The sequence below is a fragment of the Chironomus tepperi genome, unplaced genomic scaffold, assembly GCF_022539635.2.
Source record: "Chironomus tepperi strain 1889 unplaced genomic scaffold, CSIRO-AGI_Ctep_v1 contig_13, whole genome shotgun sequence".
NCBI lineage: Eukaryota > Metazoa > Arthropoda > Insecta > Diptera > Chironomidae > Chironomus > Chironomus tepperi.
This window is the reverse complement of record NW_027226135.1, coordinates 1,016,552-1,040,637: the sequence shown is the minus strand read 5'-3', so window position 1 is coordinate 1,040,637 and position 24,086 is coordinate 1,016,552. Positions and strand designations below refer to the sequence as shown.

The 24,086-nt window shown below is 37.1% G+C and overlaps 3 protein-coding genes across 3 annotated transcripts; all 3 read left to right on the top strand.

Moving 5' to 3' along the window:
- Positions 1-383: 383 nt before the first annotated feature.
- On the top strand, positions 384-3,234 carry LOC139090580 (protein ST7 homolog). Its single transcript, XM_070640343.1, has 6 exons — positions 384-573; positions 643-680; positions 743-761; positions 1,498-2,190; positions 2,430-2,686; positions 2,750-3,234. Exons 1-6 carry the CDS (start codon positions 483-485, stop codon positions 3,116-3,118), a joined length of 1,467 nt encoding a protein of 488 aa, XP_070496444.1. The 5' UTR covers positions 384-482; the 3' UTR covers positions 3,119-3,234.
- A 2,469-nt stretch (positions 3,235-5,703) lies between these two features.
- LOC139089786 (chaoptin-like) lies at positions 5,704-13,847 on the top strand. The gene is made up of 6 exons (XM_070639396.1): positions 5,704-7,062; positions 7,748-8,120; positions 8,182-8,343; positions 11,262-12,586; positions 13,270-13,645; positions 13,707-13,847. Exons 1-6 carry the CDS (start codon positions 5,748-5,750, stop codon positions 13,807-13,809), a joined length of 3,654 nt encoding a protein of 1,217 aa, XP_070495497.1. The 5' UTR covers positions 5,704-5,747; the 3' UTR covers positions 13,810-13,847.
- Positions 13,848-15,820: 1,973 nt separating this feature from the next.
- On the top strand, positions 15,821-22,873 carry LOC139090368 (CD109 antigen-like). Its single transcript, XM_070640139.1, has 8 exons — positions 15,821-16,139; positions 17,063-18,211; positions 18,268-18,362; positions 18,897-19,158; positions 19,477-19,759; positions 20,168-20,420; positions 20,477-22,541; positions 22,601-22,873. Exons 1-7 carry the CDS (start codon positions 15,870-15,872, stop codon positions 22,080-22,082), a joined length of 3,918 nt encoding a protein of 1,305 aa, XP_070496240.1. The 5' UTR covers positions 15,821-15,869; the 3' UTR covers positions 22,083-22,541; positions 22,601-22,873.
- The last annotated feature ends 1,213 nt before the right edge of the window (positions 22,874-24,086 follow it).

The following is a 24,086-nucleotide window of genomic DNA, read 5'->3' as shown; positions in this document are numbered from 1 at the left end:
ATTCAGACTTCAATTTAAAATTAAATAAATTAAAATTGTGTTGAAAATTCTTTTCAATCTTAAAGATTGTTTTGTAAACAAAAACATTAAAGTTCTAAAATATTTTAGTACATTGTTGGATATACTTCACTAAAAGGGACCATAAACTTTAAATTTCATATTCACACTGTCAATTTTTGGAATGTAATTTTGTAAATTGTGCAACAATTTGAGTATTTTGATTCAAATTTCCATGTCAGAGTCATGTCGGTTAGGTGCTTGGTTTTGTATCGATTAGCTGTCATGTGCTGTTTGGGAATTTAGTGCAGATAAATGAAAATGAATCAAATCCATCTCATTATTTACACCATACAAAGCCAGTCAACAACAACGTGTGAATATCCATCATATATCCAATTTTGCAACAACAACAATTAAAATTTCACCTGTGAATATAGCAAAAAGAAGGAATTTTTATCCACGACTTGTGATGTTGTAAATTAATGCACAACTTAAACATGTTTGATTCAATATTTCTGAATCTATCGCCAAAGTTCTATGTCGCATTGACCGGTACGAGTTCATTAATATCAGGTACGATAAATAAAATATTGAAAAAATTGTGAAAAAAAGTCATTTTTTTTCTATTTCCATTTCCTGCAGGATTGATTCTGATTTTTGAGTGGTATTATTTTAAAAAGGTAAAATTTTTGAATTTTTTTGTGGATTAATTTTTGATAATTTTATGGCATTTCTATTTTAGTATGGAATTTCATTCATCGGTAAGTCAAATTTGATGGATTTTTGATGACTTTTTGGAGATTTTGATGAGAAATTTGTGTCTGGAAAATTGAAATTGATGTGATTTGACGGTTTAGATGCTGTACAAGCTGAATATCAAATTGAATTAATTGTAACAAAATAGTGAAATTGTTCAAAATTCAATATTCTACCACGTAGACAGTCTTGAATAGGCACAAGTCAGTTAATCAATCCCAAATTCGGTGCCAAGCCGGCGTGACTCAATGATGATACCGGATATGGCTCAAATCCAGCATAACTCGCTTAATCGATTCAAAATTCATCATCAGACAGCCGTGACTCTGACAAAATGATGGATTTGGTTTACATCCGGCACCGCTGAGTCGATTTAAAATCTGATGCATTAGCTAGAGAGTCACATCAGCCAAAGACCGGATTTTTCATCGATTAACTGACTTGTGATGTAAAAGAAGCAGTCAATAGCATGTCGGTAGTGTACCAAAATTCATGGTTCATCCAAAGGAGCAGGTCTGCTGACAATAATTGCATTCTTGGTCGAACTGTAAGGTCATAGCTTGGAGTTGTCAAGAATTTGACTTCATACACAATTGTAGTCGACTCGAGCTCTGTAGCCGATGACTGCAGGCATGCGTACATAAAACTCGGCAAATACAAGCCTGCAGCTCTTAGTTGAACCTTTAATTAAGTGAACAGCACCTTAAATTATCTCAAAAATCCACTTCTTCTAATCCACAGAACAAATCTCCCTAAATCACATAAGTCCATTTCTATCATCAACGGAAACAGCCCCAAATGGTGACCCAAATGGACAATTTGAACTTAAAGTCTGGCGTAATCCGTTCAATTTATTTCGAGGATCTGAATATCAGCGATATTTTTGGGCAACAGCAAAGGAGCCACTAACATATTATGACATGAACTTAAGTGCCCAAGATCATCAGACATTCTTTACGTGCAGCATCGACACGGGTAAGCCTGACTATGAAATGATGATGCATGCATATCGTGAACGAAATCCTGTATCGAGGATTAAAAGTGCACATAAGGCACTGGAAATAAATCCTGAAAATAGCTGTGCATACATATTGCTGGCTGAAGAGGAAGCAACGACAATTGTTGAAGCTGAAATAATCCTTAAGCAGGCATTAAAAGTAGCTGAAATTAATTATAAGAAATCACAGGGATTACAGGGAGCTTTACATGAGGCAGCACATCGACGTGATGCAAATATTATAATTTATATTAAGCGACGACTTGCTATGTGTTCACGGAAGTTGGGTAAGCTGAAAGAGGCAGCAAAATTATTTCGTGATTTAACAAAGGAACCGCCATCAAGTATTATATCTGTATTAAATGTTCATGAGAATCTACTCGAGTGTTTGTTGGAGATGAAGGCATATGCTGATTGTGCTGCTGTGTTGGCTAAATGTAAGTAGACGGAACCTGCACCCAGGATTGGTTAATTGAGCTCTAGATGGATCTGAATGACTCTAGGCTGATCAAACTAGCTTCAGACGGATCTGAATGGCTCTAGGCTGATCAAACTAGCTTCAGACGGATCTGAATGACTCTAGGCTGATCAAACTAGCTTCAGACGGATCTGAATGACTCTAGGCTGATCAAACTAGCTTCAGACGGATCTGAATGACTCTTTATCTCCCCCACAGATGACGACATAAGCCTCCCAAAATCAGCAGCGATCTGCTACACATCAGCATTATTAAAAGCACGCGTTGTATCTGAGAAATTTCAACCAGATGTAGCTAGTCGACGTGGACTTACAGCATCTGAATTGCAAGCAATTGAGGCAATTCATCGTGCCGTTGAGTTTAATCCACACGTACCTAAGTATTTATTAGAGATGAAAAAATTGATATTTCCAGCTGAGCATATATTGAAGAGGGGTGACAGTGAGGCACTGGCTGTAAGTATTGAGAATGGCTGAATTGTGAGTAAAATTGACTGAACTTCCAATTTCCATCCACAGTACGCATTCTTCAATCTAAATCACTGGAAAAATGTCAGCGGTGCTCTTAATCTCCTCCAAAATACCTGGGAGGGGACATTCAGGCTGATACCATATCCACTACAAAAAGGACATCTCTTCTTTCCGTACCCGCAAATGTGCACAGAATGTGCTGATCGTGAACTATTGCCAAGTTTTCATGAACTCTCAATTTATCCAAAAAAGGAAGTACCTTTTTTTATTTTATTTACAGCTGGCTTGTGCTCATGTACAGCCTTACTTGCTCTACTTACCCACTCATATCCTGATGTTATGTACATTTTTGCCCAAACTATTTTAAATTTTGTCCTTACGCCGTTTAAGTTTTTGAGGGAAATGCTTAATTATTGAACTGTTTTTTGTGTCTAATTTATTTTTTTTATTTTATTATTATTTATGTGACTTGATATTTCCATGAGAATAAAGTCTTTGATGATGACCCAGCGACTATGATAATTTATTCAAAAATGAAATTTGAAGATTTTTTGGTGTTTTTTTGGATGATTTTTTTTCTTTATTTTTGGACATTTTTAATTACAGAGAAATTAAGAGAAGAGTATGAAGAGTATGAAGAGTATGAAGGAAATGTAGGGTGTCTGGGGTACCTGAAGTATTGTGAGAGGGGACAAGATGATTTTAAGGGTCAATCCCACCCCCCTAACTCCCATATTTCCCTCAAATCCCTCAAATTTCCTTCAATTTCCCTTAAAATTCCCTCATAACCTCCTCAACATTTACATGCTTAACTGATAGTTCGGGGGTACCTTTTAGGGTTACAACCCATCCCCCGCCGTCACCCCCATACTCCGCCACCTCCAAACTCCCCCATTTCCCCTCAAATCCCTTCAAATCCATCAATTTCTCGAACACTTCCCCTTCAAATTCCCCCCAAATTCCCCAAATCAACATTTGCATGCACAGCTGTTAGGAACTGATGTACAGCCAATAGCACACAACACCTTGATTGCACAATAGCAGTCACAGCTGATAGAATCTCTGATCATTCCACTTCCACTGCATTTCTTTGTTGTATCACAAATACACTCACATGTTGTTGGGTCTTGAATGAAATTGTTGTTTGGACATTTTGGGCAGGTTTGAGCTGCTTGGGATATTGCTAAACTGTGAAGGATGAGAATGGTATTGTATAAGATTGTAGGATAATCCTAACAGGCAATAAAGATCATGATTTTGTGGTACATAAATACAATTGCGGTTCATTAAAGTGGTTGACAATCGGTAACCAACGATAGAGCCAGCTTTAGGCACCAACTAAGGGTGGACATGGATAAGTACCTTAAAGCTGTCTCTTTGCCTGTTAGGGATAGTAATCTGAAACTTACCACAAAATGAGGAAAAATACGAAAATCGACTTCATTATAGGAAGAATTGTTTATTACTGATGAACTGAACGATAAGGTGGAATAAGTAGTTAAGAAAAGCCATCTGTTTAAAGTTGTTTGTGAATTGTTTCAGGTGTAATTCTATTAAAAACATTCAAAACAGCTGCATGAGCCCCAGTAAAGAGAACTGTTAAGGAATGCTGACAGGAGCTAACCCCCATCCCAGTTGAGGTCCCGGCTATTCTTAGATCGTTACAAAATAAGCGACCAAACAGCACAAGTCAGTTAATTGATCCCAAATCTGCCACCTGGCTAGAATAGGGTGGCCAGAGGATTTTCGCAAAAAATCGAGACAATTTGAGGCTTTCTCGGGACACAGCACCAAGAGAGAAAATTACAGCAGCGTTTCGGCAAAAATACAGCAGATGGCCGCCCTAGAATAACTCTGACATGGTGTCGAACTCGTCACTAAGCATCCGGAAGCTCTCCAATTCAACACCAACTTCCCATGACCTTCATGATCTTTCAAAGTGACCTATCAATCCACATTTGCTACTCCATATTCACTTGGTTGATAAGGGCACACTTTAAACATTTTATACAAATAAGATAAATGTCAATCAAGTTGCTAATTACCCTGTTCAGCCATGAAAAGATTATGACCAATAAAAATCTATTTCTATAGCACTTAAAAGAGGGGATTTACCCTTTTTTTGGCAGTCAAATTCATTGAATGACTAAGTAATGCTAGAATATCAACAAAAAGACTCTCAAGTGGTTCGGGGATTTTTTTCAATTAAATCATTGTCAAGTGCGTGTGTCGCATATTTCGCAATATTTATAAGATTGTCCTTTTTGCAGCGAGAATTTTCAATTTCCAGGTTTTGGAATTTAATAATAATTGACGGCAAATGAACCAATATTTTCGCCTTCCAACGATGGCTTTTCCACAGGTTGCCACTTTCCACGGATTGATCCTTTCCGCAGTTGATACGCCCGTCTGCAGGTGGCCGTCTCTCACCGATGGCCCTTTTTGGTAGTTTACAAATTTCAACAGTGATTCCTTTTCAGGTCGCTATTGTCACTTAATGTCTTCTCTTGTAGTGTTGTGATTGTCTCTTCTGGAAGTTATCGCCTTCCGTCAATGGATTGACGAATTCAATATTGCCCCCTTAAATGGTTCGACCTACCATTGGGAGAGAGGAGTGGGGAGGAGAGGGAATACAGGGGACTAGAGGGGGTAACTGCTTTGGTAGAATCAGGGTTTCCAGAAACGGGAATATTCCCGGGAACGAGAACGATTCCCTAAATCTAAAGGGAACTGGAATTCTGGGAACCCTAGGTAGAACAGGTTAATAAGCATCACTTCCTGTGCATCACTTCCTATTGCACTTCAATCTTAATCATACATTATTAATTTCATAATAGTAAAAGTAAGTACGTTCAGCAATCTTATAATAAATTCATTGATTACCGGTTTTATTATCACAATATCACCACGTTTGAATTACTTTTCAACATCCAATTGATAACAATTTTGGTATAAAAGCCACAGCCATTGGTTCCTTTAATCAGTTTAAAGTTAAACAACAATTAAGAAAGTTTAATTCAAAAAATTTGTAAAAATTAACAAAAAAATGATCAAAAAAGTCTTGTCAATCCTGTTCCTGGCTAGTTTGACACTAGCTCAAGATCCATTGCTGTACTGCAACTTGGTCATGATCAACCAAAGATGCACATGCAATTTTGTCATCTACAATCCAAATGGATTTAATAATTTAACAATAACTGCAAATCCATCAGCAAATTGCACAGCAGATGATGTTGTAGACGCAACTGGAAGTGGATATACCAAGAATGTCCCATCCGTGTTGTGTACTGGATTTCCAATGTTGGAGACATTGAGGATGGAAAGATTGGGCGTCGATAATGTCCTCGGAAATCCATTCAGATATTGCACAAATTTACGGCAATTACATTTGGGTGATAACTCAATAGCTGCAATTCCTGCCTTAACATTCACAAATACAGGCTTGGAAATATTGGAACTAAATAAAAACAACATATCCAGCATCAATTCACTTGCTTTTGATAGTTTAATTAATTTGGAAAGGCTTGACTTAAGTTACAATAGCTTAACAGCCATGACTGACGATGTGTTTGATCATCTTGAGAATTTGAGGACGCTGCACATGAGCTACAGCAGGATCACGTCATTTACACCAAGATTATTTGAATTTTTAACGGAATTGAGAGTTTTGGACATTTCTGGGAATCAATTTGGACTTGTTGGTGCTGGTTTGTTCAGTACTCTTGGAAAGTTGGAGTCACTGAACCTTGCAAACTGTGGATTAACTGGAGTGACTGCATCTGCATTCCAAAACAGCACAGAATTGCTGAAATTGAACTTGGAAAATAATAACATCCGAAATTTTGTGAGCAATTTGTTTGAAAATCAGCAAAAATTGAGGGAATTGTCATTGGCTAATAATGGCAATGGAACCTTCACATTCCAGCTGCTCAGACCATTAACATCCATGAGAATTCTATCCTTCAGCAACTGCTTCATATCATCCATTAACAGCAATTGGTTCGATCTCATGACAAACTTGATTGACATTGACTTAAGCAGCAACAATCTAGCTTCAATACCCGAAAATACATTTGCAGCAACTGATGTCCTGACATCCATCAATTTCAACAACAACAAGCTTCAAAAGCTAAGTTCAAGATCATTTGGATCATTGGAGAAGCTTCACAGTCTGTATTTAGAGAACAACAGCATTAGTCAAATTGATTTTCATTTCTTGAGTCAGTCAAAGGATCTTGTGAATGCATATTTGGGACATAATAATTGTACAAGCTTCAATACGGACAGTTTCAATTTGGGACGATCCTTTTACATGATTTATATGAAGACATGCTTTGATAATTATGACAGAATTCCAATTAGTAAGTATTATGCAGTGTATCCTGTCAGGAGGCGCCCGGGGTAACGTGCCCCGGAGTAAAATACCCCGGAGTAAAGTGCCCCGGAGTAAAGTGCCCCGGAGTAAAATGCCCCGGAGTAAAGTACCCCGGAGTAAAATACCCCGGAGTAAAATGCCCCGGAGTAAAATACCCCAGAGTAAAGTGCCCCGGAGTAAAATACCCCGGAGTAAAGTGCCTTGGAGTGTAAAGTACCCCGGAGTAAGTACCCCAGAGTAAAATACCCTGGAGTAAATTACCCCGGAGTAAATTACCCCAGAGTAAAGTGCCCCGGAGTAAAGTGCCCCGGAGTAAAGTGCCCCGGAGTAAAATACCCCGGAGTAAAGTACCCCGGAGTAAAATGCCCCGGAGTAAAATACCCCGGAGTAAAATACCCCGGAGTAAAATGCCCCGGAGTAAAGTACCCCGGAGTAAAATACCCCGGAGTAAATTACCCCGGAGTAAAATTCCCCGGAGTAAAGTACCCAGGAGTAAATTACCCCGGAGTAAAATACCCCGGAGTAAAATGCCCCGGAGTAAAATGCCCCGGAGTAAAATGCCACAGAGTAAAGTGCCCCGGGGTAAAGTGTCCTAGCCCTTCCAAATCCTGTCGATCCTCAAATAACACCCACCAATCCTCAATTCCTGATTCTCCTCCTTCTCTCCACAGGCATCAGAACATTCAACTCCTCAAACTACGACTGGTACAGCATCCGAACTGATGATGGTTGGGACGCCCTAGAAGTCTATGTAGAAGCATTTGAGAATGTCCATATAGCATTGACTAATGTCCTTGATCGAGATGTTCCATTAATTGAGATTCAAATTGGACAGGACAGAAGTCGTCGATCACACATTTTAGAGCATGGAAATATCGTCTTTAATGACACTGTACGCTATAGGCTGCATTTGAATGGAACTACTTTTATTATTGGATGGAGATTTAATATTGTTATGGTATTTATAAAAGGCGAGCAGTTTCCATTTATGGCACATACAAGAAGTACACCATATGATGTAAACTTCTTTGGATTGAGGACATTGTAAGCATAAATTGTGAATTTTTGAAGAACTTTACATGACTAAAGGCTTAATTTTGTTTAGATTTGAGGATGATGAGGAATTGTCAGCTGATTGGGTAGTTTCTAGGATACAGACGACATCACAAAAAACGGAAATGAGGAAAATTTATGAGGATATTGAAGCAAGAATGAGGAATGGATTGCCAGTTGATTTGGACAAGTATGTTCGACGTCGGGAAGGTTGAAGAGTTTTGTGAATTTTGTACTTGATTATTAATTGAAAATAAATTTTTTTGGTGAAAATTGGAATTTTTTGGGCATTTTTTATTGATTTCAAGCTTAATTCCTATTTGTTAAAGCTGCCATAATTACTGTCCATATGATTCTGATGCTGGATTAGTCACTTATAGAGTTTTAAATTCTGACATTCAAATGTAGTGAATCTTTGTATTGATCCTTTGATTTTATTCAATCAGAACTTGAATCAGCCTCGAATTTGACATGGAATCAAGTCGACTTGAGTCAGATTTTCCATGCAAAATTTGAATTAGCTTCGGTTCTGCATGCAATCTAATCTTTGGATTGAAAACTCCATTCTTTTAATTTGTTCAAATTCTCTGTTTTCACGATAAGTTGACATTCTTTCAACACTGTTTTGTGCTATAATTCTGCTGATTGCATTGAGGATTTCAGTCTAAGGTAACGTATCATACGTGTCCAATTGTTAAGTACCTTTGTAGAATAACTGACTACGTTTTGACTCAAATTTATTGTGTTAATACAAAAATTGTCAGTTTGAATCCTGCTCTGTGTAAATTTAAGCTTTTTCAGAAGCTGCAGCTTGCACTGGTGATGTTACGATGTGAAAGGATACGATGAGTATTGGACAACCTTTGCTAATTTTATGTTGACAGAGCAATGTCACATTTTAACGTTAATCGCTTCCAATTTATTAAAATGATTAAAATTTCCACGGAAATTTTGTCTTCTTAGACTTGTGCTGAAGATCATTTCATAAAGGTTGCAATCAATTCTTAACGAACTAAAATCGGCTTTGACGTCTTCAACTGACCCATTTTTACTTAATTACTTACTTCGCTGACCGTACCGATCAATTATGATTCATGGCACCTCTTAGTTGTGATCTAAAAATAGTTTTAACTCTGACTAACTCTTGCTAATTCCCAATTCCAAGTCCAATACAGTCGCTAACGTCAGCTTCTTTACATGAGTTCTTTGAAATGACGCCCATGTGATTTTTAGCCATCCACAAAGTCAGACCTTTCTTAAAAAGACTTCCAGAGGTCTTCTAAAATTATATTATGCCCATCAAAGCCTGTTCACTTTAATAAGTTTTACTGTTTTTGCGTCTCACATCATTTTATTCCTTTAATGCTGAAAATATCGAATTCAATGTTTTTGCCGGTTAATTTTAATATAGACGATTCAGATAAAGTTGGAGAGATTTCATTTTGGCGTCTGACTACGCTGGAGTCCGATTCCGGACGTTTGTAGTCCAGAAGAGTCTGACTGCTACCTTTGGATTCTGATTTCACTCAATTACGTTAAGACGTGTCCATTAAATTTATCGAATCAACTCGAATGCTTAAGTCACACATCAGTCAAAAATTACAAACAATTTCACAATAAATTTTATAAATAAATTTCACAATTATTTCACTGATTGCATTCGTACTGCATAATATAATTATACAAAAAAAGGGGATTAACATTCCAAATCAGTCGTAATGCGAGAAGAATGGCTACAATAAATTATAATTCAAGTACTTTTGGGGATTTTTTGTGTTATTTTCACACCTCAATCCACAATCTTAGATCCGTAGCTGAACAAAAAGACATAAAACTTCAAACTAATCGTTTACTTCCTATAAATTGTGCATCTTATCATTTAATTCCGCTCACTTTAGTGATTAGCAATAGGAACAATGACTTATCTAACGGAAGTGCATGACATATTCAGTCAAAACTGGTAGGATATTGCACAGGCTTATCTTATCGCTGAATTTTTATTGGTAAAAATACTCGAAATCATATAAGTGTGCTAGATTAGCTACTTACACAGTTTCTTACAACTAGATTAAAGTGATAAAGCAATTTTGGTATAAAAATCGCAGATTTTTTTGCAGGCAATGGTAGTTCCTACTTGGATATTAGAAAGAATTAAGCTCAAATTTAGTGTTGCTGTGAAAATATATTAAAAAAGGTAAGTAATGGATAGACAATTTGTGACTGAATCAGAGTTGGCAGGACTTTGGAGTCCGGACTTTAAAAGTCCCAAAAGTCCTGCCAACTCTGGACTGAATATTGCTATGGTCAGAGGAGTCATTTGTCGATTTCGTAGCTAACGTCTTGTAGGTAACTTCCTACTGGTTTTGACTCAACCTAGGCAAATCATAAAGTTCTTGAGATGTGATCAAGCTATTTTGCACCAGGAATGTCTCATCCTCAAGAATTGGACGAACTAGAATTTATCATTTCTGGAACGTAGTTTGACCTACTCCCTATCTTTTGAACAATCCTCATTAATGCCTATGGATGAAAGTACACAGACAATGAAAATCCTTAGGTTCATTTTTGCTATACTTGAGTGGAACAAGCTGTAATTAGTCAATGACATGGCTAGTTCATGTATCGACAGAAATGGTTACATTTCGTATTGGAAATGAGCAATTGGCAAGCGATATAGCAAGTTCAAGTATCTAAGGGAGTCTATGGATCTCAATTGATCTCTTTTTAGGGACGGATTTAGGTCCTAATGGTTTAGAGTCAATCCAACTTTTTTGAGAAAAATTATTAATTTTGCTGGGAATTTTTCAAGATTTGTCGGTGCAGAAATACCAGGCGATAAACCAGCGTGATAATGAATTGGTGCCTGATTTGGCTTAAATTGATTCAAAATCATCAGAATTGAGCAGGATTGGTATCACATAAAAAGCAAATTCGGCAGCAATTTAGAGTCATTCTGACAAAATCCAGTAGTGCTTGATTGATTAGCTAAATTGTGCAATTCAGACTTCCATTGCAAATTTGTTGGTTTTCAGGATGAAAAATTGATCAAATTGGTCAAAATGCTTTGAATTCAACCTTCTACTCCATCTCAATCCCCACTAATTTTCAATTCCAAAAACAATCTCTTTACAGCCCATCCAAAATGATCCTCAAGCTCCTAATTCTCTCCCTCATCACCACATCAGCCCTATCCCAAACATCAATGCTTATTGGCACCTTAAGCCTCATCGACAACATCTGCACATGCAATTTCGTTATATTCAATCCAAATGGATTAAATAACTTAACAGCCGTCGGCAATCCATCACCAAATTGTACATTTGAGGATGCACAGCAAGCCATTGGAATGGGAACGTCCACAAACATTCCAACATCAATCTGCAGTCAACTGCCAAATATTGAAAAGTTAGTGATGGAAAATGTTGGAATTAGACATCTTAATGGACTTCCATTGAGGAATTGTGTCAAATTAAAGACATTAAAGTTGGGTCAGAATCAAATTGAGGCAGTTCCAGCCAATGTCTTTTCATTTACAGTTTTGGAACGGATTGACTTAAATGACAATGACTTGACGTCATTTGATGAGCATGCATTCGACAGCCTGTACAATTTGAGGACGCTCAACATCAACGGAAATCCAAAATTAACGACATTACCTGGACGGACATTCAGTCACGTACCGAGCATGCAGAACTTGTTGGCAAGTCGATGTGGATTGAGGACACTTGACAGTTCCTGGTTTGGTAATTTTAGGGACTTGATTGTGCTGGATCTGTCAAGGAACAACTTTACTTCCATTCCACAAAATGCGTTCAATTCACAGACGAATTTGAGGTTTTTGGACTTGTCACGTGGTGAATTAGCGACTGTACCTGAAGGTTTGTTCCTGAATAATCGGAACTTGCTGATTCTTCACCTACAAAGCAATAGGTTGACCAGCCTTCCTGACAATTTATTTGTGAACCTTCCGATCTTGCAGAACTTGGATTTGTCAGGGAATGTCAACTTGAACCTTACATCCAGCATCCTCAGACCATTGAATTTATTGAGAATTTTGGACATTTCATCCACAAACCTCACTTCCATCAACGGCTTGTTCTCAACCATGCCCAACTTAGTCAGCATCAACCTCAGCAACAACAGAATCCTTTCAATCCCCGACAACACATTCTCAACCCCAAAAGCACTTGAAACCATAAATCTGGCCAGAAACAGCATCAAGCAGTTGGACTCAAGGTCATTTGGATCGTTGCATATATTGAGCACCTTGGATGTCCACAACAATTTAATTGATGAGGTTGATCATCATTTTATGGAACAATCAACGATGCTTAGTAATGTTGACTTTACAGGCAACAACTGCACACAAATGAGAGCTGATGACTTTGGTGACTTTAGGGATGAATACATGAATGAGATGAGGGTCTGCTTTGATAAGTTTGACTTGCATGCTATTGGTGAGTATCAAGTTGATGGAATTTAGTCAAGTTGAGTTGAAATTGAGTCAAGTTGAGTTGGATTGAGTCAAGTTGAGTTGAATTGAGTCAAGTTGAGTTGAATTGACTCATGTTGATCTAAATTTGAGTCAAGTTGGGCTTAAATTGAATCAAGTTGAACCAAATTGAATCAAGTTGAGTTGAATTTGAGTCAAGTTGAATTGAATTTGAGTAAAGTTGAATTGAATTGAGTCAAGTTGAGATGAATTGACTCAAGTTGAGTTAAATTTGAGTCAAGTTGAGTTGAATTGAATCAAGTTGAGTTGAATTTGAGTCAAGTTGAGTTGAATTGAGTCAAGTTGAGTTGAATTGAGTCAAGTTGAGTTGAATTAAGTCAAGTTGAGTTGAATTGAGTCAAGTTGAGTTGAATTTGAGTCAAGTTGAGTTGAATTTGAGTCAAGTTGAGTTGAATTGAGTCAAGTTGAGTTAAAATTGAGTCAAGTTGAGTTAAAATTGAGTCAAGTTGAGTTGAATTGAGTCAAGTTGAGTTAAATTGAGTCAAGTTGAGCTAAATTGACTCAACTTGAGCTAAATTGAATCAACTTGAGTCAATTTGAGTCAACTTGAGTCAATTTAAGTCAACTTGAGTCAATCTGAATCCAACCTAATCCCAACCTATCAATCCCTTCCATTACATCCACCAGAAATCACAACATTCAACTCAACAAGCTACAGCTGGTACACAATACGATCTGATGATGGCTGGGACGCTCTCAGAGTTACTGTCACAGCTTTTGAAAATGTCCACATTGCCCTATCGGAATCAAGCAGTTCAGCAGTTCCTTCAATTGAAATTCAAATTGGTCAAAATCGAAATCGCGAATCAAATATTTTGCACAACGGAGTTAATGTCTTCAACGACGGTACCCGAAACAGGCTGAATGAAGCATCACCAAGATCATTTATTATTGGATGGAGATTCGGTATAGTCATGGTATTTAGGGACGGTGATCAATTTCCATTTATGGTTTATAAATTGGACAAAATGTTTCCTGTTAATTTCTTTGGATTAAGGACTGTGTAAGTATAGTTGGGGATGGATTAATCATGCATAAGCTGATGACTATTTTGAATTCAATAGAATTAACGATGGTGACTTTGATGCTGTATGGAATGTGTCTAGGATTTATAGGAGTTCAACAAGAGCTTTAAGGGATGGTTATGATGATATTGAGGTTAGGTAAAAGGGAGGAATTCCAATTGATTTGAATCTGTAGTGTCTATAAGGTTTTGTGTCTAAAATTGTTGAATTAAGTTTAAAATAACAAGGAATAAATTGAATAAAATGTGATTTGAAATTGAAATTTGACATGTTTTGCATTAATCCAGTGGTGAACTTACCAGGTTACACAGGTTGACCACCACTGGTGGAATCAATAGATCTAAAGTCGGTAGTTAGAAGGTCTTATCTGACTCTATCTTATTCTATCCAAATATTCTCTATGTTACCCTACTTTAATCTATCTTTTCTTATTTCCACCCAATTCTACCCTACCCTATCCTTCCCTACGCGGATAGACAAGGCTTCTTTTTTAGGGGTTCTTTTTTTACAAAAATATATTCAGTCCTTGACTTGAACCCAGTCCTTCAAAAGGAAAATGTTCAAAATTTGTCAAAAATTCCAAAATTTGTTTGGAGTTTTTGACTTTTTGAAAAATCGGGACATTTTGGGGCTTTTTCGGGACATAGCAGCAAGGTTGAAAAGTACAGCAGTGTCCCGGCAAAAATACAGCAGATGGCCGCCATATTTTAACGTCCCATACAATCCTTATTCCTCCTTCAACCCAAAGGTACCTAGGATAGTGTAAGGTAGCGCTATTTAGGTTAGTCCTGTCTATACATAAAGGGTAAGGTAGAGTACCTCGAGTAGGTTATGAAACCAGCCCCAAGTAACCCTACAAGATGCACCAGACCCATCTAAATTCTCTAACACTCCATAAATCCACCCCATACAACTCATTGATATTAAGCTATCAACAGCTTTTCACTAATTTATAAATAACTCATTCTTATTATTACCCAAAAATTCCAATTGATACGTAATATCAATTAAGTAATACTCAAAAGCTCATATATGTAGAAAGTATAATTACGGACAGCACTTCAAAACAACAAATAACACTTGATAAATTCTCAAGTGGCTGTTAAAAAATCATCGATTAGGTTCAGATTAAACTTGCTAAATTTCACTGGAAACACTCGAGTTTATTTACTATATTTTGTAATCTTTTAAAGAGTTTAGATCTGTTCGTGACTATTACTAAGATTATTAGTTATTAGAAGTTGTGTAATGGTCGCAATTTGAACGCACGTGTTTACATAATGAGTGATGTATGTCCAAGATAGCGTGATACAAGTGTGGAGCTTGATTTTGTCAAAACCAACTCGGAAATAGAGTCACGCTGTCCTGGAGACAGTCTTTTATGACTTTTTCAAGTCGTGTGCCTTTCGGGACAGATTGCCGGTCTGCTGCCTTACCACATGATCACAGAGATCTTTCTGTCGCTCTTAATGAATCACTTACATGTGACTTGATACACTAGCTCACAGCTGGTAAGAATTTGAGAGTATGGACTCAAAGAGTGGTCCTAAAATTGCCCTAGAGACTCTAATCTCCTCAGACACCATACTCAGGAAGTCTTAGAATCAACAACATAACCGTTTTCAATTAAATAACTCCTTTTCAATGACTTGAATTTCATTGCCTTTAAATGACAAATATTGAAGATCTGGAAAGACTTTAAGGTCAATTTGATGGATTTCCCTCAATTTTGAATTAATTATAGACACAGCTGTCAAATTTGGGAATTTCCGCTCAATATGCTTGGGGAAATAATAAATAACACTAAATTCAATGTAAATTCCTTTAACTTGACTGTCATTGTAGTAAGCAAAGCCTTTAAACATGCTGTATTCATCGTAAATTGGCTGTGTAAAGTGCTGTCCGGTCACGTTTGTAATTGATGAATTTGGTTCCAAAACAATCACACTTTGTGCTTCACAATGGTAAATAATTTGAAGATGCTTGTAGAATTTCAGTCTGACATCTGTCTTCAAGCTACAGTCAAAGTCAAAGGAACCGCAATTTCGGTCAATTCTACGTCGTTTACTTTACAAGATAAAAGTCACACTTTAATCAACTTTCGGTTCTTTAACAATCAAAATAAAAACAATCGTCAATTCCAAAAATTTACTCATTCTGACAAAGTTTATTGTCGGTGAAGGTTGACTACCGAATCCAAACATGATAAGGAACAAATTTATATTCTTATCATTATTTTTGCTTGTTCTGGCTTCAAATTACCAAATTAATTGTGATAATGAAGGATTTTTCACGGTCGTTGGAAGTAATTTGTTAAAATATCAACAGCCATATCGAGTAGCATTGACATATCAAGGATATAAGGATGAGAAGATTCTACAAATTGGACTTAAGGAAGTAAAAGGAACTGGATATGAAGTTTATAAGAATGTGACAATTAATGGCGATGGAATTAAGAATGTTGTTTTTGATGTAAGTATTGCTTGTTATTAGGGTTATATATAATGACTGAAGGGCCCAGCCTTATGAGCTGGAGGCACTGCGATTTTAAATCTGTTGTACCACACCCTTTAGACCTACAGTTTATAGTGGGATCCGAACCACTTGCAAGCTCTGCACATTGCAAAGACACGAGTACGTCATAAGACCTGATGTACCCTGCAATGTACCTAGTTACAATTCGTGTGCGCAAGATTTCGTATTAAAAGTCATCCAAATACTAGTATATCCTTGTATACCTAGCAGTGGAGACACATTGTGTGCCAAAGACCTCAAAACTCCACCCAACACACGAACCGAGCTTCATAACTAGAACGGTGAAATGGAAAAAGAGCTTCGAAAATTAGACATGGCCTGGGATTGAACCCAGGACCTTTGGCACGTAAGGCCAACGCTCTACCATTTAGGCCACTGATGCCATTTCACCACCAGGTTATTAGGGTTAGTGGAAGTCCATTGGAGTCTTGACTGTCGAGTCCAATTGGAGTCCGTCTCCAGAAGTCCGCTCTTGCATCTGTTTGGGTAAATGACATTTTGAAAGGCACACGATGAATAAATGGTCGTAAATAAAGTATTAGGTCATTCTGACTCTGGTCTCAAGCTAGATTCGATGAAATTCAGACTCAGTTCAGTGTCAAGTTAGTCTAGAGCTCAATTTTCAGCCATATCTGCTCCGTGTGCTCATAGCGAGTGTATTTAGCATATAGCAGTTCTCTCCTGAATCTAAAATCCAAGTAAACCATCTCCAAGAACACCCAAAATCCCCAACAAAGCCTTAAATCATTCAAATTCCCAATGACTCATCCAAATTATCACCAAATCTGCTTCCAACCTATCCCAACAACTCTCATCAACTGATAACATAATAATCATAACAAATTCTCATGAATTTACAGCTTAATAATCAGCCAAAAGGTAATTACGTGCTAGAGGTCATCAGCATGACCGGCAAAAGTTTCAATCAAAATACATCACTTCATATGAATCTAAGGCAGTACTCAACATTCATACAAACTGATAAAAGCATCTACAAGCCCGGTGACATCGTCAAATTTCGTATTTTTGTTGTGGACGGCGACACAAAACCTTTCAAATTTGATGACATTGAAGTCTTTATCACGGACGGTGGACGGAATCGTGTGAAGCTGTTTGAGGATCCAAAAGGAAAATTCATTAAAGGCGTTTACCAAAATGAGCTTCAATTGTCGGATCAGCCAGTCATGGGCACATGGAGGATCAATGTCAAGGTCAACAATGGAACTGCCAAAGTCAAGAACTTTGAAGTCAGCGAATACGTTTTACCGAAATTTGAACTCACAATGGACACGGAACCAGCAAACTTTAAGGACGGTAAAATTCGTGCAACAGTCAAGGCAACGTACACATTTGGGAAATTTGCTAAAGGAACTGCACAAGTCACTGCCAAGCTCGAAAGAGGTCGTTACAGCCGTGAAGATTGGACATACATTGATGAGTCAGTGCTAGTGACAAAGCAGGTCGACGTCGATGGCAAAAAGTTTGTCGAATTTGATGCCATAAATGAGCTTAAGATGAACGAAAGCAGGTACGAGAGTCAAGTGACAATCACCGCCTCATTTGTAGAGGAAATAACCCAAAGACAAGTCAATGTGACCAAAAGGATATCCGTTGAAAAGTCACCGTTCAAAATTAAATTAACCAAAAGTGCTGACAAGATCAAGCCAGGACTTCCGTTCAAAGTACGAGCTCAAGTTATGTATCATGATAAGGACATGCCAGTCACTGACAGTCACAAGCCAGTTAAATTTGATATAAGCTACAGATATAATGTTATGAGGACATGCATCCGACAGGAATATCCAGAATGGTTTAATCCACATTTTAGGTTCTACAACAGGAATGAGTCAGTAACACAACGTCCATTGACTGTAGATGACATCATAAAGACTGAATATGAGTGTAGGGAAGTCAAGTCAATTGATGAGGAAATTGAAGTTTTCCCGGAAAATGGAATTGCTGAAGTGATTCTTGAAGTTAAGGGAAATACAACGGATGTCCATGTTGGGGTAAGTGAAAGTTGCTTTAAATTCTATGCTGTATGACTATATTGAAGTTATTTTAGGCATCATACCTTGACGTCAGTGCTCATTTGTATTCTATTCCAATTGCAACATCAAAAAGTAACAAGTTTATTCAGCTGTACTATTCACCGAAATGGTGAGTAATTAATTGAAGCTGATAAGTGCAGGTTGTTTGCTAAGGCACCACTTTATGGCTGTTTTAATGGTATGATGCGAAGTTGTGATGGCTCTAAAGTGACGGTGGATTTAATTCTGATAGGCACACGGCATAGAAATGACCAAGAATTTAACTTCAGATCGATTTTATTCTGGCTTTGAGGTCAATTTCATCAAATCTGACTTGAGACCTGAGTCATGCTGGTGTAGCTAATTTGGTGGACGATAGCCAATGCTACACTGGTTTGTGCGGCCATTTCCATGTCGTGTGCTTTTCAAATTAATGTTCATCGTCTTTTGTTGCTCAATAAATAGCCATTCTTGCCATTCCAAAGCAACAATATGTCGAGCCACACTTTTTCCTATAAAATACATCAAATCCAGCCATCACTTGCCATTTGCCCAACTTCGCAACTTACCATTAAGCCAACGACATACCAATGCCCTAGAAAACATGTTAAGCTCCTCTGCATCCTAATATATCCTAATATAACTCTCAATATCCCCCTCTTAGGAACCCATCCACCGACAAACACATCTTCCTTGTTACATCCAACACAGAAATTGATCATCTAAACTACAAAATTATTGGATCATCAGGATATATTGAGACAAGATCTATAAAGTTTGAGAAAAATTTTGAAAAATTCATAGAAATCATCCCAAGTCCATCGATGGGTTCATCAATAAAGCTCATTGTATTCTACATTACTGAGGATGGTGAACTTATTTCTGACAAAACGAGTGTGGATTTAGATGGAAATTTGGGAAATTATGTATGTTTAATGGTGTAGCTCGGGATTGAATTGTACTGGAATCAATGCTGGGGTACAGAACAATTCAATCTATATTCTGTGTCTTGGAATTGATTCCAGTAAAATTCAATCCTTGGACTTAAGTACAATTAGGATTCCTGGAAGGAACATGACTTAAGAAAGGCCAAAACGGAAGCTTCTGGCCACCATGAAGCTGCCATGAGCCTTAATTTCCTAAAATCCATCAAATTCCATAATTTTTGACCTTATCCAAGTCATGTCCCTTCCATACCTGCTTCAAAAACTTCAAATTCACTAAAACCTTCTCTATCTCTTCAGGTCAATCTCAATCTATCATCAGATCAACTTCAACCTGGCCAGAACATCACAATAACAGTTGACAGCACACCAAACTCATTCATAGGACTTCTTGGAGTTGACCAAAGTGTTCTTCTATTAAAATCAGGCAACGATATTGATGAAAATGTCGTAAATAATGAGTTGAGGCTATTTGAGCAGTATGATGTTTATAGTTATGGAAGGTTTGATAGTTCCGATCGGGAAAGATTTGAGGATTTTAATGACAAAGTTGTGATCATTTCAAATGCTAAAGGAACTCCAGGTATGAGTGGTTTGGGGTGGCATAAGTCGGGTAATTAACTATAAAATTGGAATCAAGTTGACATGGCTCTAGACAGGGTTGGCAGGACTCAAAAAATGAATTCGGACTCCACAATGTCCGGACTTAATTGGACTCCAAAAAAAGTGGAGTCGGACTCCATGTAGTCTGGACTTTTCGGACTTTTGGAGTCCGGACTCCCAAAATCTTGCCAATTCTGACTCTATCTTAGTGCAGGAGCTGGTTTTGACTCGGCACCATGCAACCACAATGCCAACACTATCCAAAACGTATCCAACACCAACCTAGAGTCAAGCCAGCCTGTTGCCAGACATTGGATCAATTAACCGACTTGTTCTATTCAATTAAAGAACCTATAAATCATGACTAAACATTCCCTCCTATTTACAGCACGAAAATACATCCCAACATACAACAACCAACCATATGATCTTCCATTGGATGGCTACAATAGATTTGGTGACTCAGATTGGAATGATTCAGAACCTGATTTTGATAGTGATATTCGAATGAGTCCAATGAATCCACCTAGAGCAGATAGTCCAATTTATGCATCACCTGGTGTACCAGGACCAAAACCAATACAAATCCGCAAGGAATTTCCAGAAACTTGGCTGTTTGAGGACTTTGATCTTGGTGACAAGTAAGTCTGCTCATCCTTAATATTCCAGCTATTCTAATCACTTCCTTAATCCACAGCACTAAGCATGTGTTAAGTAAGAAAGTTCCAGACACAATAACATCATGGATTATCACAGGATTCTCACTTAATGCTGATTATGGACTTGGAATCACAAAGGAATCAACAAAATTGAATGTTTTTCAGCCATTCTTTGTGTCCACAAATCTTCCATATTCCATAAAACGTGGCGAAATTGTGTCAATTCCATTTGCTGTCTTTAATTATTTAGGAACTGATCAAAATGTTGTCGTTAAATTCTTCAATTCTGATCGTGAATTTGAATTTGTGGATGTTGATGTCAATCGTCGTGAGAAGCGTGCACTTGTGAAGGAACGGATGAAAGAAATTTTGGTCAAGTCCAATGAAGGAAGTTCCATTTCATTTATGATACGTCCATTAAAAGTTGGTCAAATTACAATTAAAGTTACGGCTGAATCACAACAAGCTGGTGATGGAATTGAACGACAATTGAAGGTTGAACCTGAAGGAGTTCCTCAATATTTTAATGAAGCTGTCTTTGTTGACTTAAGGAACCAGAAGAATTTCCAGAAAAATATTCAAATATCAGTTCCAGTTGATGCTGTTGATGATTCAATAAAAATTGAAGCTTCAGTCATTGGTGACATACTTGGACCAACACTTGAGAATCTTGATAATCTCATACAACTTCCATATGGATGTGCTGAACAAAATATGTTGAAATTTGTCCCAAACATTCTTGTCCTTGAATATCTTACAATACTTAATAAGCTTACACCAGAAATGGAAGTAAAAGTCAAAAAGCATTTGGATGTTGGATATCAGAAGCAATTGACATATAAAAATACAGGCGGATCTTATAGTGGATTTGGTATGAAAAGTGAAAAAGGATCAACATGGTTGACTGCATATGTAGCCAAGTCATTCAATCAAGCATCAAAATATATTGAAATTGATCAACAAGTCATAATTGAAGCACTTGATTTCCTTACATCTGTTCAGGCACAAAATGGAAGTTTTCCTGAATATGGACATGTTTCATATACACCAATGCAAGGTGGAGCATCAAAAGGAATTGGATTGACTGCATATACATTAATTACATTCTTAGAGAATAAGCAGCATAATGAGAAATATAAGGAAGTAATTAAGCATGCATTAGATTATATTGTGACTAATGTTAAGGAACTTGATGACATTTATGTACTTGCTATAGCTAGTTATGCATTACAACTTGCTGGACATGAAATGAAAGATGAACTTTTAGTCAAGCTGAATGTTAAGGCACAAGAAATGGATGGAATGAAATATTGGAAGAAGGAAATTGTTGATGATGAAGGAAGGATGTATAGACATAGAAGTATACTTAATGTTGAAATTACATCATATGCAATGCTTGCATTTATCATAGCTGGACATGATCAACAATTAATTCCAATCATGAAATGGCTTGTATCACAAAGAAATCATCGTGGTGGATTTCAATCAACACAAGACACAGTCGTTGGACTTCAAGCTTTATCTCAATTGGCATCAATTATTCCATTTAGTAATAATCAAATGACAATAACTGTTAAGCCTGAATATTCAGCACAAAAGTCATTTGATTTAAATTCAAAAAATTCATTAAATCTTCAAAAGTAGAACTTGAATCAAATTCAAGGACATATCAAGTCACAGCTAATGGAACTGGATTTGCAATTCTTCAAATTTCATACAAATACAATTTGGACAAGTCAGGCATACATCCACGATTCAATTTAATGCCAACAATCGATTCAACATCAAATAAAGAATTTTTAAACTTAAAAGTTTGCACAAATTTTGTTCCTGATTTACAGCATGTAAATGACAAGTCAAATATGGCCATTATGGAAGTAACATTACCAAGTGGATTTACATTCGATGCTGATCATATAAAGGAACTCATGTCAATTAATAAAGTCAAAAAAGTCGAAACTAAAGATGCAGATACAGTCATTATGGTCTACTTTGATGACATTGATTCCAATGACATTTGTCCATCATTTCATGCTTATCGTACACATGCTGTTGCCAATCAAAAACCAGCACCAATTGTTGTCTATGATTATTATGATAATTGTAAGTTTCACTTCCATTTTTATTCTTGTTGTTCCTTCATACTTGACTTTATTTTCTAGCACGTCATGCTCGAGCATTCTACAATCCACCACAAATATCATTATGTGACATCTGTCAAGGTGCTGATGACTGTAAAGATGCTTGTGAAGTTCCAACTGTTGTTATCGTTTAGAATGTCATGGTTGGGATGGGATGGGATTGTTTAGGGGAATTGAGGGGATTTAGGTAAGTCTTGAGGTTATGGGTTGGTAATGGAGGTATGGGGGTCATTTAAGGAACGTCAGAATGGTCATATTAGGTCAATTTAGGCAGTAAATCCTTTAAAAATTAAAGAATTGAATAAAAACCAAATTTAAGCATTTTTTATGAATTTTATTGTGATTTATATCAATTAATACATGGACAAGGATACCCAGTAATCAGTACTAAGGTCAAAGGTAAGATCCACCTCCCCTCCTGCTCAATGTCCATCAACTCATTACCAGAATTTCCCTATTATACCTCACATTATATCGACTCCTATCAAAATAAACCTGAATAATCATAAAAGCCACAATTATCACAAAAGCAACAATGCACAAAGATGCAGTAAGTGTCACTTCCCGACACTCTACACAGGTACATTCAGCTGGTTCATCAACTGCTACTTCCTGCTTGATCCAGTCCGATGACTCATCATCTCTTGGCTTACATTTATGCTGTACTTCTAATATTAGTGATTTTGGATCTTGTTCGATATTTGTGCTGTGCGACAGGCATGGATTTAGTGCCAATTGAAGGTATTTAAGGTCTTTTAATGCATCAAATACTGCTGGATCGATGTGCTTGATATGATTGTGATTAAAGGACACAATTTCTAAATTTTCATTAAATTTAAATAAATCCTTTTCAATGACTTGAATTTCATTGCCTTTAAATGACAAATATTGCAGATCTGGAAAGACTTTAAGGTCAATTTGATGGATTTCCCTCAATTTTGAGTTAATTATTGACACAGCTGTCAAATTTGGGAATTTCCGCTCAATATGCTTAGGCTTTAATAAATAACACTAAATTCCATGTAGATTCCTTTAACTTGACTGTCATTGTAGTAAGCAAAGCCTTTAAACATGCTGTACTCATCATAAATTGGCTGTGTAAAGTGCTGTCCGGTCACGTTTGTAATTGATGAATTTGGTTCCAAAACAATCACACTTTGGGCTTCACAATGGTAAATAATTTGAAGATGCTTGTAGAATTTCAGCCTGTAAAGGCAGTTGATGGAAGTTGATGATGTTGTGGCTGCGAGGAAGGCAGTTAGGGCTATGATGAAGCTGGAAATGATGTGGAATTTATTGTAAAATATGAAAAAGTAGGTAGGAGGTCGTTAACTTATTAAGTAACGTGAAAATGGACTTTTTGAACCGAATTCCCTGCTCTAAGGCTACCTGAGGCTGACTTCCTGGCCAGTCTCTATCTCAGTCTAGAGAATTGATCGATACCGACACATCAGGAGACCATAACCCTCTCCCAGACCCCCTTAAATCGTCACATACTAAGTAAACG